The 17,811-nt window shown below is 38.9% G+C and overlaps 1 protein-coding gene across 6 annotated transcripts in view; it reads left to right on the top strand.

Annotated features, from left to right (window-relative positions):
* LOC126875918 (myosin-2 heavy chain-like) overlaps positions 1 to 15,817 on the top strand; it is a 120,721-nt gene extending 104,904 nt beyond the window's left edge. For 3 of the 6 annotated variants that reach the window (XM_050638818.1, XM_050638817.1, XM_050638816.1), the window contains one exon: positions 10,449 to 15,817. In XM_050638818.1, the coding sequence (XP_050494775.1) occupies positions 12,459 to 15,449 (2,991 nt within the window). In that variant the 5' untranslated portion in view covers positions 10,449 to 12,458 and the 3' untranslated portion in view covers positions 15,450 to 15,817. The remainder of the gene's footprint in view (positions 1 to 10,448) is intronic. The other 3 variants (XM_050638821.1, XM_050638820.1, XM_050638819.1) reach the window with 3 other exon arrangements.
* Positions 15,818 to 17,811: the final 1,994 nt, after the last annotated feature.

The raw sequence follows: 17,811 nt of genomic DNA, 5'->3' as shown, positions 1-17,811 counted from the left end.
CGCCTATGATCACGTATGCCTCTTCTTGCGTGAAAAACGTAACGGTCAAAAATCGACGTTTCTAGAGCTCGCTGCTTGGCAACAACTATGCTCTCGTCGATACATTGTATATGATCCGACGGGCAGATAGGGCGATCTGCCTGCGACACTGTAGGGCCGCGAGCGACGGTTAGAAAATACAGCCTGTGGTAAGCCTCGTGGCGTAACACAGATTTTACGTTAATTTTATTCGAAAGATTTAGGTCAAATTTTTCCTTCGAAGAAGATTTTTCTGTCTTCAAAAGCGATTTTCCATCATTAATCGAAATATCATTTTTGCAATGGCTTGCTAGTGGGATTACGTGTTAAAACGTTCAGCTTTAAAGAGGATTATCTCCATCTCGGCGAGACTAGGCTCTCTAAAAATTGATGAATCCTGTACAGACAATATCTATAGTAAGCAACGCGTCGTCAAAACTTCAAAATATTATTACCCCGCTTTTACGTCGCAGATGTCGACAAAAATATTAATGAGATTTCCTAAGATAATCGCATACTTATTTGTATCGTTAATTCAATCGACTAAGGAACAAGTGGTGAAGAACTATTAGCAGAATCCAGGGAAGGTTTTACTGGCAAGTTTTATTACAAAACATCTAAGAACGATTTACATCATAATAAAAATAATCGCGCTATCTCGTCGCGTGACATGCGCACGAGGTCTCTGCGATTGCTAATCGATCTACAAATACTTACACGTACATATGTACAAAACTCGTGGCCATACACCACGTTGTCCATATTATTTTCATCTCGTTAATATATTTTGTATATTTATGATGTTATTATTTTACTAGTATAACGATTATTGCACTATATTCTATAAGATGGAGCTTTTGTACGAACAATTTCAGGAACTTTTATAACAAAGGAAAGTACTAATTTTTAACATTAACTACCCACGACAATTTACGACAATTATTTTAACCTACGTTCTTACTCTAATTTTTATTCGCTCGCCTAATGATTGAATTTTTAATCAATCATTGTTGATGAAAAATTGCGATGATAATTGCATTGCGGATCTTTATGCAAATGCATATTTTCGTGGATACAATAATACAATTGAAAGATTTGATACAATCGAAAGGACTTGGGCAAAAGTATGTTTCTACCCATTAAATATCATCGATAGTGCTGTACTTTTGGATATTTTACAAAATTTTGCGTCATACGCATTCTATAAATTTTCGTATCTTCGAATCACCCATAATTTCGTAAAAATCCGCTGTTTTGTGATAATGAATATTAATGACGGTGGAATTTAAGATTCCTGGATTCAGTAACTTGTCTTACTCTAATACATGTATTGCACGTTTTTGGAAGACTAAAGATTCTTTGCTCGAGATCAACGCGACAAATATTGTACTTCGTGGTGAACGTTTCGCTACAGCTTTTCGACCTCTGTGATCGAGTTTTCGCTTTTCCTCGATTTTATACTCGATCTCCGTAGCATGCTACTCCTTAAAGGTTCACCGCGAAGCGACGCTCTTGTCACGTAAAATAACAAAATAAAAAAAGGAATTTGAGGTAAAAATAAAAAAGAAAACTTTATTTTTTTTCTAACATCAATACACTTTACAATCTACTTCCGAACTCTAGGCGTGACTTTCTAAGACTGACTCTTATGATTTTACTTTCGATCGGATCCGATTACTTTCTTTTGTCATCCCTCAACAACCCCACCGTCCATGCATTTGCTAGGCGTCCGCGATCGTTGCCACGTGCTCTTTCTTCTAGAACCTTCGGTGGAAGGACCGTTGGGATGTTGATGGTTCATTAGGCACTTCAGCGATATACATTGTCGCCGAGTGCCGCCACATCTTTATCTCTATCGTCAGTCCGTCGGATTTGAAGTATGCCGGTCGTGACATACCCCCCTGGTTAGATTGATCTTGGTCCTCTAAGATCGTAGTAGAATGGAATTATTTAAATGTAGATCAAAGGATATGTTTACGCTTTTTTTTCAGGGATTGCTATGAATTGATTTTCTGTATGTGATGGTACAAAAGTTATTTCGTTAATCTTAAATATAGCAATTTTACAATATTTGTTAGTGTTCGAGAAGCTAATAATTTCAGAGGCGTAATCATGTTGTAGTTTTCGATCGTGAATTGGTTGGGTTTGTATACAAAGCGTAATTCCTATCCCGTGAATTTAAGGCAACTAATTAAGGGTATTGTTACTAGTGCTAGGGTCAGCATTATCCTGAAAAAAGTACGCTTTCAATCGGTTACCATGTATCTTTTTCTTAGCATTGTCGATAGAAATAATGTAATAAGGAGTTTTCACATCGTTAATCCTGTAGGGTCCTAACCATTCAATGTCCAACTTATCTCTTTTATGGTCGTTGTGAATTAAAACAAAGTCTCCTTTCCTAAACACAGTCTGAGTTTTAACAATCTTTCTTTCTTGGTCTCGCTTGTATCGTTGCTTATTCTGAATAAGTGTTTTGTGAGCTGTTTCCCAATATTTATTCAACTGTTTTTGCCAAAGTGAGTACATATCATCATAGGTAAGTGTGGGAAATTTGGATATTGCGGAAGGTAAATTAGCTTTTCGCCCAAAGGTCAATTCAAAGGGAGAGAATCCTGTCCCTTCATGTTTCGCGGTGTTGTACCCTAAACAAATGAAATTAAGTACTTCATCCCATTCTTTGTCATTGTCGTGTAATGCAGTACGAATTAAATCTTTAACTGAGGCATGCGTTCTATCGAGGGATCCGTTACTTTGTGGGTGAAATGAAGTTGTTTTGATGTGTTTGATTTTAAAAGCTTCTTCAAATTTCGTCATTAAATCACTAACAAAATTTTGTCCCTGATCTGTTAGGATCGTTTTTGGTGCCGAAAATGTGTAAATATAGTGTTCAATGAGCGCGTTAATTATGGATTCAGTTCGTTGCGTTTTAAGGGGAACTAGTATCAGATATTTCGTAAGTTCACCGTGTATTGAAAGTATGTATTGGTTTCCGCGTTTGGTTTTCGTCATCGGTCCTATGATGTCCATAGCGATTTTGTCGTTAGGGTTAAGTGGCGTGTCTGAGATTTGTGGGGATTCTTTGGGTCTGATACGTGTTAGTTTCTCCTTTCGACACGTGTCGCATGTTTTCACAAAGTTTTCTACTCTTTCTAAAAGTCCGGAAATTTTGAATTTATCCTTGATCCGTTGATACGTTTTCTGTATCCCTAAATGTCCTACGGTGTCGTTATGGTTTTCCTTTATTGCTTGTATTATTTCGTTTTCGTCTAGTTTTAAGATGGGATTAGGTGCATAAGTAATTTTCTTGTACGTGTCGTTAAAATATATTAGCATGAGTTTAATCTGTGTTTTCTCTAATTCAGTGAAGTCGTTATTTCCTATGCCGATTTTTGTTGTATCTTTAAGAATTTTGTAAAGTCTTCTGATCCAAAGTGTCTCGTCGTATTCTCCTAAGTCGTTTCGAGTTAATTGGTAAAATGTTTGGTCATTTGGTTTAATTTCTAAGAGTTTCGGATTCTCGTTGTTGTCTTTCCATGCGTTGAATGAATTAGTGTGATCAATTACTAGGTCGAGGTTAACTACTTCGTCGCGAGTTACTGCGTGAACTCTAGATAAAGCGTCTGCAGCTGTGTTATCTTTACCCTTTGTATATTCGATTTCATAGTCATATTCTTCGAGTCTAAGTCTCCAACGAATCAGTCTGCTAGAAGGGTCTTTGCAATTGTGTAGCCACTTAAGAGCTTGGTGGTCGGTTCGAATAATGAAGCGTCGTCCTAACAAATATTGTCTTAATCTTTTCACGGCCCATACGATGGCTAAGAGTTCCTTTTCTGTCGTGGTATAGTTTCGTTCGGGTGGATTCAGTGTTCTTGAAATGTAACAACAAGGATGACCGTCTTGCGACAGTATTGCTCCTAGTCCTTCGTTACTTGCGTCGGTAGTTAAGGTAAAGGTTTTGTTAAAGTCTGGATAAGCTAATATTGGGAAATTACAGAGTTTGTCTTTTAAAGTATCAAAGCTAATCTGGTGTTTGTCAGTCCAATGGAATGGTGTGTCCTTTTTTGTTAAGTCTGTAAGGCTTTTCGCGATTTTGGAAAAGTTTCGAATAAATTTGCGATAATAACCTGCTAAACCTAAGAATGATTTCACGTCCGTGGCATTGCGGGGTAATCGAAAGTTTTTTACAGCGTCTAATTTTTTGGGGTTTGGTTTGACTCCTTCGGATGAAACTACATGGCCTAAGTATTCTAATTCCGGTTTTACGAATTCACATTTGTCCGGTTGCAATTTAAGTCCTAATTCTCTGAGTCTCTGAAATACTATCGCGAGGTTTTCGTTATGTTCTTGAATCGTTTTTCCGAATATCACTATGTCATCCAAATAAACAAAGCAGTATTTTCCTACAAGTCCAGCTAAGGCTCTGTCCATTAATCTTTGAAAGGTAGCGGGTGCGTTTTTAAGTCCGAATGGCATTCGATTGAAATGAAAATGCCCTTGCGGTGTCGAAAAAGCGGTATATTTTTTAGATTTCTCGTTCATTGGAATTTGATGGAATCCTGAGGATAAATCAAGCGCCGAAAAGAATTTTGCGTTTCCTAGTTGTGTTAAAATGTCGTCTATATCAGGTAAAGGGTAAGCGTCTTGTTCTGTGAGTTCATTTAGTTTCCTGAAATCGATAACTATCCTCCATTTCTGTTTTCCTGAGGCGTCTAATTTTTTCGGAACTACCCATACCGGAGAGTTATAAGGGGATTCGGATTCTTCTATAATATTTTTCTTCAACATGTCTCCTATTTGTCGCGAAATCTCGTCACGGTGACATTCCGGTGGTCTATACGATCGTGTGTTAATAATTTTGTCTTTGGTTAACGAAATTGTGTGCTGAGTTAAATTAGTACAGGGTAAAAGATCGGTTTCTAAATTAAAGATGTCAATATAATGAAGGATAATCTTTTCGATGGATTCACGGATTGGTTTTTCAATGTGATCTGTTCTCACTAGGCTTTTTAGTTTTGATACGTTGGAAAAGTCATGAGAATTTTGAATATTGCTAGAAATTTCAACGTTTTGCTCACCATTGTTGATAAAACATACTTTAGTTGGTTTGCCTTCCAAATAGATTGTTTGAACTCTGTTTTCTCCAGGAGTCAAATGTATTGGTTTCTGAAATAAAATGGTTTTGTCGTTTAATCGGATTTTGTCATTGGATATTGAATAGTTATACTTCTCTAAACATGGTAGCCCAATGATTCCGTCTTCGATAATAGGGAAATTGTTCGGTACTATGTGAAAAATGTGATTTTGTCCAAAAATTCGTTTCGTTACGTATTCGTTAGTTTCGTATTTGTCTCGTCCCATAGAAAATTTTTGTTTAGGCCCTATTTGTATCGCGTTGACAGTTTTGTTACGTTTCACCAGGTTTATCCCTGCTCCTGTGTCGACCAGAAATACTCGCTCTTCGGTTCGGGTTGACAAAGGTATTGCGAGTAATCTTCCCGTGGCGATGTTGACTCGTATGTCTCGTACGGTTCGTCCATCTCCTGGTTCGATGTTGTTTCTTGTATTTCGTCCCATTCCTAGACTGCCTGAATCCTTGCGGGTGGTCGATCGCGCTGGCTCGGTGGTAGAAAATTTTGACACTTGTTGGCAATGTGTCCCAGCTTTCCGCACTTGAAGCACTTCATCTGCGCGCGTTCAGCAGGTGATCTATTTTCTACTTGGTTAAATGTAGCAGGTTTCTGAGCTATTGGCGTGTTAGGCGATCTTGATGGTACATTAGATCGTCTTACCTGCATATGCTGGTTGTCGGGACGATTACTAACCGAAGGTAAGCGATTACATGACCAATTAGGTTGTCGTTCTTCTCGCAAGTAGCGTTCTACATCGGCTGCCTTTTTTTCAGCTTCCGGAAGATTCAAGGGTTCATTGCTTAATAGTATTCGCCCTATGTCGCGTCTGAGTCCCTTTAGGTACACACGAACAGTCTTCTTCGTGATTTCTTCAGTCATAATTTTACGTGTTAGTGGTTGTGGGTACTCATTGGTTACTGCGTACAGCAAACGGTTGAGTATTCTTCTAAACCGAATATTAAAACTTTGCACTGATTCCTCGCGTCCCTGTCTCAACTCTCGTAATTGTTCTTGGTACTCATCCGAAGTCACTTGTGCTGCTAAGTTATTTCTCAGTGCGTCGTACAGATCACCGTAACACTCAATAGGAATGTTGCGAATACTTTGGGCTGCTTTCCCCACGATTTTTTCCACTTTTATTGCTTTTAGCAATAGATCTTGCTCCATACAGCGATCCTTCATACTTCTCACTTCTTTGATGAAGTCTTCAACTCCTACATCATCATCTCCGTTGAGCGTTGGGATGTAGCGTATTGCATCCTTAGCTCGTAGAGAGGGAGGAGCGGGCGGAAAATAGCCTCTTTCTTCCACCTCGGGTTGTTCGATGTCGAGGTGGACAGGTGGGGTGTCTGGAGCTGCTAACCCTGACAGTTTGCGTGCTTTTGCCATATTCACGGTGCGATTGATTGCTGTCGACGCACTTTCAATGTCTTCGGTGATAATGGAAGCAAATTCATCGGTCGCAGGGGATCCGAACCCAGTCCGTAGCGCTGCGACGGTTTTCCCGAGATTCTCGATTTCTGCTGCCCTGTGTCTGTTCTCTTCGTCATTTTGCATAGACAAACGTAACATTTCCTCTCGTAAAAGGGCAATGTTCTCGTTCTGTTTTTGAATACTGTCCCATATTGCTCGCAACATTGGGTCAGTTGAGGTTGAAGTTTGAGATTCGTTTGCCTTAGACATTATTGCGCTGATTTATAATTTTCAGACGAAGACGAGTCTTGGCTACTGAAGCTAAATTTTCTTTCACGGTAACGTACAAAGGAATTCAGTTTACCTTTTATTGTTACTTCACTTGGTTCGTGATAGTTACTTTGTTGTTGCGGATGACCGTAGTCCCAAATAATTCGATCTTCCGTAGATGATGAATGTCTTTTGGTTTCCGAACAAACACTTTTCACTATCCTGGCAGGATCGCCAAAATGTCACGTAAAATAACAAAATAAGAAAAGGAATTTGAGGTAAAAATAAAAAAGAAAACTTTATTTTTTTTCTAACATCAATACACTTTACAATCTACTTCCGAACTCTAGGCGTGACTTTCTAAGACTGACTCTTATGATTTTACTTTCGATCGGATCCGATTACTTTCTCTTGTCATCCCTCAACAACCCCACCGTCCATGCATTTGCTAGGCGTCCGCGATCGTTGCCACGTGCTCTTTCTTCTAGAACCTTCGGTGGAAGGACCGTTGGGATGTTGATGGTTCATTAGGCACTTCAGCGATATACATTGTCGCCGAGTACCGCCACATCTTTATCTCTATCGTCAGTCCGTCGGATTTGAAGTATGCCGGTCGTGACATTACCCAATAACTGAAAACCCCGAAGCCAACGTCGCCTGTCTACTGTTTATGGCCTGACTTCGTCGCAGTCTTTTGTCTACGCGCTGTCAATGGCTTCAGTGCTTGAGAAAACTAAAAAGACCAGATGTAGAATTTTCTTAGAAGTGGTAACCATTTCAACATTCAGGAAATTTGGCGTTCCACTTTTTTGACAAATAAATTTTTTAACACGCTGTACATAGTAGTAGCAATATGCTTCTGTTCATAAATTTTTAAGGACTAACGAGTGATGGCTAAAATCTTCTGGAAGTTAATCAGAAGTGTGTCCTTGTCAACATATATCAAGGCCCAAGGTATTGGTGCTGGCTTCCCTTTTGTTAGTATTTATTTGACTATGTAATTGTATATATGTACTATTTGATCCGCTTCAATGTGATTTCGGCCTATTTTCAAGAAGGAAAGGGGAAATATAACCCTCCCTCCTTTTTATCGATTTACTTTCGCGTTTCGTCTCAAAATTATGTTAAATTTTGCTTGTTACAGTACCACGCCAAAAGAATTTACTTATAATTCTCAATGAGAGTTGATTGAAAATAGTTCGGTCGAGTAGTAATAACTCCATTTGATTTTAGGATTGAGTTCGACTCTATTTTATTTTGAATTTCTTGAATTTCCTTATAAGATTTCGAGTATGTTGCTGGTCCGTGATTGAATGTTGCTTTTTTCACTATGAAGTGATATGTGTCATCAACGGCATCAAAAGACACAATGAGGAACCGAACGCACAAGACAAGATAGATAATTTATTTTCTAACTGTGAGCACAGGAACTACTACATACTTAATCCTTAAAGAACAGGGCACAGTAGATAATTATTATTATTAAATAATTTCCATTGAAGTACTTTTTACTATCAACTCAACATATGTATAAATATATGTATATAAATGAGATGAATGCAAATGAATTTTAGAGAATTTTAAAGAATGCTTTGCACTGTTTCGGTAAAGTTATAATTCAGTCCTAAGCGGTACAAAGTAAAGTGTATAATTTATTTATTTTAATTTACAATGAAGAACGCAAGAATGATCATTAGATCGCTTATGCAAATAATAAATTTTCATTATTTTTAAAAATGCAATAATTATTTTAAGTTTAACTGGGAATTGTCAAGATTTATAGCTACTTCGTTTATGATTAATAAATATTGATTGGGTGAAACTATAGAACCGTAACGTCTTTTCCGATTTCAATGACTTTTGAATATGTTGTCAAGTGCATGATTGCGAACAACTACCTTCTTTAACTATCTAAGAAATCTATCTATATCATTACAATGAATTCTGTTTATAAATTACATATCATATATGTAGGGTTTACATTAGAATTAGGGTTAGGGGCTTGAAACGAATCTGCGTTTGGGTTACACGTTGTCGTTATGCAATAGAGAAGACATTGACTAGTGCAAATACGATTATTATAGAACCGGACAAGTAACCGCGGTAGTTAGGTACTCGAGAAACTAATGACAATGATCCTAGGTTCAATAACGAATCCGCGGTCGACGGGATGATAGATGAACGTACTCACAAAATCTAAGTCGGACGCGTAATATTCACTGATCGTAAAGAGTTACTCCTTTCATCAGTGAGATCACGAGCGAGAATGCCTTTCCCGTCCCGATGATGCCACAGAGGAAAACTATAATGGGGTGTGTCTAAGGACACGAGATCATCGGATTCGTCGAGAAAAGCCTTCGTTCAGAAAGTAAGGGAAATTGGCGTTGCTGCTAATTGGTCAATTTCCATATCGGTGGTTAGAAAAAGATGCTAGCCGCCCTCGAGGGAAAGTTGCTAGTGGGAGACGCCGCTCGTTGAAAAATATGTTTCCCCTATCTTCCCGTAGTTGGGACAAAGACTGTTTGTCTGTTTGAAGGACTTTAGTCAACTAAACCTTAAGATTTATAACGGGCCCTCGGGCTAGCCGAACATGTACTGCGGAGACGCATCGACATCTGGCAATCATCTTACTCGAAGAATAGGGTCTGCGTGTGGCGAGCCACGGGACAGAAACCGTTGGAATGTTTATTGTCGCGTGTCGCCACGAATATTTCTTTTAAGGAGAGCTATAGAATTACTCGATACCTGTTGTTAGGCAAAGCGTTCATCCCTTGACCGCGGCTACGTTGGGCGACAGACTGTCACCTCGAGCCAAAGCTCACCGTCACTAATCTCGAACAATTACAATCGGATTGAATAACTACAATAGTTTAGTTACAGTTATAGTAGACTTTAGATTGCAATGTTGCGGGGCTATCCAAAGGTTCCGGTGTCCTTTCATCTCCGACATATAGATATACATGTATATGTGACGAAATATACTAAAGCAATATTGACCCTTTGTCGCTGAAAGTATCAAACTACAAAACTTCCTTTCAAATTTTCAGAATAAGGAAATCAGGATCATGATAAATAATTGGAACATAATTAAAAATAATATATCTTCTCTATAAGATAATGAATACATTGGTTCATTTAATTTTTATGGATATTCAAACGCTTCTGTGAAATAAAACGTCAAGATTATAGAGTATAAAATTCATAGCTATGAAATAACTAAAACTCTGATGTATTATTAAAAATATACGTTAGGTTGTATGTAGTGATACATACAAAGATTACATGTACAAACCCATAATTAACACAATGCTACCGCAACCATTCTGCAATCTACCTTGCCCAAAACACTCCTCCAGTCACCTCCAAACTCTTCAATTCTCTCCACCTAACCACCCACAAACCATTCACAAACATGCAATTCTCGACAAAAGAAGAACTTATCGTCAGTTGTCCTTAACATCTCGTTCATTCATTTGGTCCCTATCCCCCTATTTCCTCCCACTGCGATGATCGCACTACATTTTTCCACGTCTCTATTCTATTCTCTGGATGATCTGAATTCTCGAGCAGTCGAGTGACGATTGATCTGTACAATTGATCGATTTCTTTTTACTACAGACATGCAAGAAATTCCGTGTTGGAGAGCGATGTTGCGAGTTCGAGTGCCTGGACCACCTGAAGACCGGAACTGTCTATAGTTTATGTCGTTGATGATAATAATTCCTCCACGACTCAGCAACAAGAGCTACTCTGGGTGATGAGCTTAATGGTGCTGTTGCGGCTATTTTAATTTTTCAACAAGGATCCAAATGGCGCCGTTGACGAAATTCTTTCATTATAAACGTCAACGATCAACATCAGCCATCAGGGAACGAAGAAGGTACGCTGTAACGTGTCTGAGTAATTATACCTCGAGGAGTACATACAGTTATGTAATGAAGATTCGTATGTGAGTGTTTGTTTTCTTATTTCTTTTCCCTTTGTTTCATTTGAATGGATTTTTGTACTCAAAGAGCGAGGTAAGATTACGTCAGATACGTTTTTACATATGCTAAAAAAATGGAAAATGATGATGATGAATCAATGACACGTAGAAAATTATAATCTATTGTATTGCTGTTATCTAATGGTGTTGTAGTTGACTGTATGGTGGATGTATCTAATGGTGTTGTAGTTGACTGTATGTTGTTCAATATTGCTATGAAACTCTTCTGATTCATTGTCACTTATACGAAGGATGGAAGTATACGAAATTGATAAAATTATTAATAATATTTACGAAGAGAAAGTAAACTGTTGGATATATGACAAAATAATTCTATTTTAAATAAGAGACTGGTCAGCGTGGTTATTTTGTTTACAAAATCAAACGAATTTAATGAATGTAATGGTAAGGAAGTAACTATAAGTGGCTGTTAAACTATTTTTATGCTTGAAAAGTAATTCGCAAAGTAATGTAAAGCAGTACTACTGAGTTGTACATAACCTCTTTCAGAATTTGTTCTTAACCTCTTGCTTCATAACTTCCTTAATTATACTCTTCAAACTTATTGACTACTTCGATGTTGTTACGAACAGAAACTGATAAAATATTAATCTTAAATATAGATTGAAATGAAAGCTTGTCAGGTATATATATATATATATATATATATATATATATATATATATATATATATATATGTACTACTTACTCAAACTATGGATCACATAACCTATACAAAAAAAAAAAAAAAAAAAATTATTGTACACTATAAAGCAAGAGGTTAAATCTTTAATCTGTTAAGAATTAAATTTTTTATTGTAACTGCGAAAATTATAAAAGTACCAAGCGAAGCAAGTACGGAATATATGCGGAATATGAATCGCTCAACGAACCAAAGAGCGGCTCAGTGACAAAATTAGTAAAGTAAAGACCACAAATATAACAACATTATATTCTACCACAAAATAATTCTCTATACAAAAAAGGTACACAACGAATCGATTTTTCACAACGATAAGAGTCAACAGAACCAATCAAGACCAGGCGAGACTCTCATAAGACAACGATATCAGAGGAATCAAATCAGCGACTTCAATCTATATTACAGAGTATAGTTATCAAGAAAAATTGCTCTTTTCATGAAAAGTATGGTAATGATACTCTTATAATACATTGTATATCTGGCAGTCGGGTGTGCCCGTGGCCATCGGAAATGTAAAGACGACGCTTTTAGAAAGTGATAGCGCCATCGCGTTTTAAAAACGCGTTAGAAGAAGGACGGTTTCGCTATCCAAGGCGAATCGAAAAGTGTGCGTGTTGCGAGAATCAGAGTTGATCGAGACGTCGAAGCATAGAATCGTTAGAATTGAGTTGCGAGTGTTGTCGAGTGTTAGAGTTGCTAGTGAGAGAGAGAGAGAGAGTTACCAAATAGTTGTCAAGTTATTTGTTGTAAATACGAGCGTTGCATTTAGTTTTCCTGTTAATCAAACATCGTTTCCCTGTCTAACTAATATCTGTATTTTCAATCCATTATTAATATATTCCGATATTACAAGTGGGGGCTCGTCCGGGATTGAATAAGACAGAGAAACGATACGATTTAACGGAGCTATTTCTGCGGGAGTAGAAAAGAATAGAATAAAATGGCAAACGTTGAAGACGAACGATTGTCGGATGAAGAGGATTTGACGCTGGAGGAGCTGAGGAGTAAGCTCGCACAGATGAATCTGCCTATATCCGGTGCGAGATCAGTGCTGGTTGCCAGGTTGAACAGAGCGTGCAAACCTGGTCGATCTACTCCTAAGGATTCGAAGCGTGGCGAAGAACCAACAAACCAGCGAAATCTAAGAAGCAAGCAGAGAGCCGAACGCAGTCAAGAGGGAGAGGAAGACCTCGAGAAGCTGAGGACGAAAGAGCTGAGAGCGCGTCTCGTTAGCTTGGGGTTGAAGGTAACGGGAAGAAAATCCGAACTACGCGCGCGGCTACAGGCGGCCCTAGAAGGAGACGATGTATCGTCGGAAGAAGAGAGCTCCGACGAAAGTGAAGGCGAGGACGATAAACAAGGCGCGCGAGAATACAGGAGAGGCACGCGAGCGGTGTATCAGGACCGCGATGAGTATCAGCAGAAGGTATGCGTCGGTTCGATGTTGAGTCTTAAAGACGTGGAAGACTCATTAGAGAAATTCAGCGGGGATGATCTGCTGAGTGTAAATCAATGGGTGGAAGACTTCGAGGAAATGGCAGAAGTGTGGGGTTGGTCAGACGCCCACATGGTGGCCTATGCTAAGAAATTACTCGCAGGCTCCGCTCAGGCCTTCGTACGACAAGAGCGATGCGCGAAGTTCTGGGCAAAGCTAAAAAAGGCGTTGAGGAATGAGTTTGAAAATGTAGTAAGAGACCAACAGATACATGGCGAGTTATCCCATAGAAAGAAGAAAGCAGATGAGAGTCTGCAACAATATATGTATCACATGTGCGGGATTGCAAAACAAGGAAGGATTGATACGCAATCCTTGATAGACTACATTATTCAAGGCATTCCCGACGAGGTCGCGAACAAGACTGTGCTATACGGAGCCAGGAATATCGAGCAATTAAAAGAGCGTTTCAGGCGCTACGAAGCGATAAGAAGAGATATGGAGATGAGGACGAAATTTGAGGAGCCGAAGAGTAGCAGGGTAAAGCCGGTGGCGAAGCTGTCCGAAACCGAGAGGAACAAGGAACCCGGTCGATCTGGAGATGCGAGGAAGGCGCGATGCTACAATTGCGGTGATGCGGAGCACGTGTGTGCGGAGTGTCCGAGCAAGTCGAGAGGACCTAAATGCTTCAAATGTAGGGAGTACGGACACATCGCATCAAGTTGCGACAATTTGGGTGAGCCCTCAAAAAAAGTTTACAGCGTGTTTCGGTCGTTACAAACAAGGCGTGGTAAGGATGTTAAGATGGAAAATTTCGAATTGAGCGCGTTGATAGACACCGGTAGTGAGCTGACTCTAATGCGAGCAGATCAGCATGTGAAAATCGGAGCGCCCAGATTAAGTCGGGAAATCGTTGGATTTCGCGGTGTCGGTTCCGGAAGGAATTTTACGCTCGGGAAATTTTCGACGAACATTATTATAGACAATGAGTCGTACTGTATAACCATACACGTAGTTCCAGACACAGTGATGCAACATTCGCTTATTATTGGCGCAGACTTTTTGGACACTGTTGAAATAAGTATAAAAGGGGGAGAATCTTTTATTAGTAGAATAAAGGACGAAAATCCCGATGAGTGTCCGGAAGTCCTCAAGATAGATGTAGAGACACAGGCGAGTGAGATAGATTTGTCGCACGTTAAGGACATGCAACATAGGCTAAAAAGAGATTTGAAGAGAACCAAAGCATTGCTAAGAGACGCTCAAACGATGCTGGAGAGATCGAAAGGTGACTCGACGGGTAAAGCAGCTTTACGACAGCTGAAGAACCAGTTAGAAGATGCAGAATGCGCTAGAGCAGTTGCAGTTAAAGCGAAACAGGCACTGGAGCAAGAACTGAATGAGACGCAGGCTTCGTTGCAGGAAGTACTGCGGCAACGTTCCGAAGCAGAAGATCGTGTTAATGTAGCTAGTCGCGAACGAACTGAGCTACTGTCGCAATTGGAAGAAAATAAAGAAGAGTTAGCAGAAGTTTTGAAGAAGTATCGGGCAGCTGTGCAGCAAGTGTCGGAGGAACGGAGAATAGTGGCAAGACACGTGGTGATTGGTAAAGTGGACCACGAGATGGTGTCCTCGTCGGATTCTTGCGGCCAGCAGGAGGACTTAGCGAACATCACGAGGAGGAAGAATCTGGCTAAACAACAGCAACAGGATGTTGTTGATGATATTTGCGAATTTACTGAGAAGGATAGCGTTGCGGGTGTGAGGGTTGTTTCAAGTTTTCGGATAGACTCGAAGAGAGTGAATGCAAGGCGAACGAAAAGACAAGGGAAGTCGCACGTGCGGAATCCCTCCAATAATATCGATACGAAGATTCGATATACAAAGGATGTGGATGACGAGGACGACGATGGGATTGTCGAGGACACGATGAACGTGAAGACCTTCGAAAAAGAAGAGATCATAGTCTCGGTAGATGGTAAGTTGTCAACGTCTTCCATGTACGAACCGAGCCTACGAAAATGTCACGATGCTGCCACGACGATCAAAGCCCCTGACAAGAGTGAAATGGGTAAACAAACAACGGAGAGGAAGATAGAGGAAGAGCGAAAGAGGAGCAGTAGCATCGAGGACGACCAGGCCGCGGTGTTCCAAGAGGAACGAGATCAGCTGCGTGCGGACGCAAAGAGACGGATTGAGGAGATCCAAATCCGAAACAAGCGGGCGTATAACAGGAGACGCAAGAAGGCGACAGCATACAGGACGGGAGATCTAGTGGCAATCGAGAGGATGCAGAGGGGTCCCGGGCTAAAGCTGCATCCGAAGTTTCTTGGACCGTATCGGGTGATAAAAGTCCTGCAAAATGACCGATGCATAGTGCAGCGAGAGGGGGAGCACGAAGGGCCACGTACAACTTCCACGGCAGCCGATCACATGAAATGGTGGAATGCTGACGATAGTGATGTAAGTGCGAGCGGCGATGATGAGCACATCTGAGGGCAGATGTGATTGTCAGGAAAGGCCGATTGTAATATCGTAGAATAGCTTTGATTGGAGATCGGCTGAAAATAGAAAACCCGTGTACGTCGTGTTTCTGTGGTTCGTCTACATTTAAGAGTGCCTACGTGACTAAAGGCACGTAGTTGGTAGTTCTTACATAGGTATGAGGGAAACAATAGACAACGTTAGAAGAAGGACGGTTTCGCTATCCAAGGCGAATCGAAAAGTGTGCGTGTTGCGAGAATCAGAGTTGATCGAGACGTCGAAGCATAGAGTCGTTAGAATTGAGTTGCGAGTGTTGTCGAGTGTTAGAGTTGCTAGTGAGAGAGAGAGAGAGAGAGAGAGAGAGAGAGAGTTACCAAATAGTTGTCAAGTTATTTGTTGTAAATACGAGCGTTGCATTTAGTTTTCCTGTTAATCAAACATCGTTTCTCTGTCTAACTAATATCTGTATTTTCAATCCATTATTAATAAATTATAATTAATCGAACAAAATTACACCTTTAATATATTCCGATATTACATTACCGTGATGTAATATTTATCATGCTTATTTTGTACGTAAAACGAATCGTTGGAATATTCCCGAAGCTAACGAAGCATTTCCCAAAAGTTAAACCGAAGAAATTAACGCGAATAGTTAAGTGAAATTTTTCCATTAACTTGCTGACCAACCGGCAAATAAAAAATCATAAAAATTGTTTCAATGTGTTGAGGTCACGCATAACTTCTTTTTTCATTGACGATTACCAAACAGGTAAAATTTCGAAATTGTACGAAGGCCACGTGACCAGATCGTATTGGAATTTGAAGTGCATGGAAAAAGACAACTCGAAGTACAAACCTTGAGCTGTACTACTCGAAGTACAAACGTGAACTAATGGATGCAGAAAAGCAATTAACGCCAAACATCCGAACAGCATCTTGGAGCCCGTCATTGTTCTGAAATAAAAGAAGTGACGAATTAAAAAGACGCAGGACTAATAATAATAAAGGAAACTTAGTTCGTATTATAAATTGAATTTACATCAGAAAAGAAGCACGATCAAGCGAAACAGATCGTAGAAATGACAAATATCATCGATATACGTTTCAGTGTAATTTCACTTTTGAAAATTATTTAGTTTAATACGATCGTATTCATCGCTCTGAAACTTTCATTGTGCTGCAATTTGTGCTGCGTCTTTTTAATTTCTCTATCTTTCTGTGTTTTCGGAAAAATTACTTGAAAGATTAAGAATTGCTTGCCTTATTTTATTTTCGATTAGTTAGGATTTGATTATTCCTAGTTTATTAGGTTTATTATTTATAACAGGTTTTATCACTTGTTTATTATTTAGGAGTTTGTTATTTTAGGATTAGTACCTTTTAGGATTTCTTATCCTTCGAGTTTCTGTTTCAGATATCTAGGTCTATTTCAAGATGTTTTATTACATTAGGATTATTTATTCGATTAAGATAATTTAAGAGTTTCACAATGTACAAAGAAATAATCGCGTGAAATTTAGATTTATGCTTTAAACGTATTAAACACGCGGTAATTTCAATGTCTGTAGCCTCGAACGTGTTCTGATTAGTTGTGTCATTGTCTGTGACATTGAAATCACAAAAATCCATTGCAAGTGTGCTGTCATGCAATGTGGATGTAATTGGGTTTTTTGGGGTTAGGTTGGGGTTAGGTTGTATCATCTGATTTGTACAATACTATTTTAACGCAAGGACAGGAAAGTTATTATATATTTCCCGTCCATTATTTGAATCGTTGTGAAGTGTAACGAATTATATTCGATTCGAGGAGATGTTAATGAATTACCCATTTCATATGTAATTACATGGAAATAAAAATCATTGCAAAAATAATTGATCTAATGACAACGGAATTTCCAATATTTTTTTGTTTCGTCACGTCTTTTTCATAATATATCTTTTATAGGTACGTGATTTATTAATCGTTCGAATGGAAATAATTATTCGTATAATATTCAAACGATTCTAGCCATAAAATAAATTAAAACGATACCTGTAATGCAATCTGCGTATGACGTCAACCTCGATCTATGCTTATACAAGAAATTTTATCAATCAATGACTAGATATACAATAATCAAGTATTATAAAATTTCCTGAAAACCTTTAGGTGTTAATATTAAGGTGTTAATATCTTTAATATTTGCAAGTTATTGTTTAGCGCTAATTAGTTAGAATGTAACAAGTGGTGTACCAGAATTGAGATAATTAAGCCACACGAACAATCTTATTTAGATCTTTTTAATTTTTTAATTCTCTTTTGCTCTAATACTTCGTAAAATTAATCTTCATTAGCTACTACACTTCATAGAATAACAAGAGATAATTTTTC

Source organism: Bombus huntii, unplaced genomic scaffold (assembly GCF_024542735.1).
Source record: "Bombus huntii isolate Logan2020A unplaced genomic scaffold, iyBomHunt1.1 ctg00000060.1, whole genome shotgun sequence".
NCBI classification, from domain to species: domain Eukaryota; kingdom Metazoa; phylum Arthropoda; class Insecta; order Hymenoptera; family Apidae; genus Bombus; species Bombus huntii.
The sequence above is the reverse complement of the archived record's forward strand: the minus strand, read 5'-3'. Positions and strand labels throughout refer to the sequence as shown.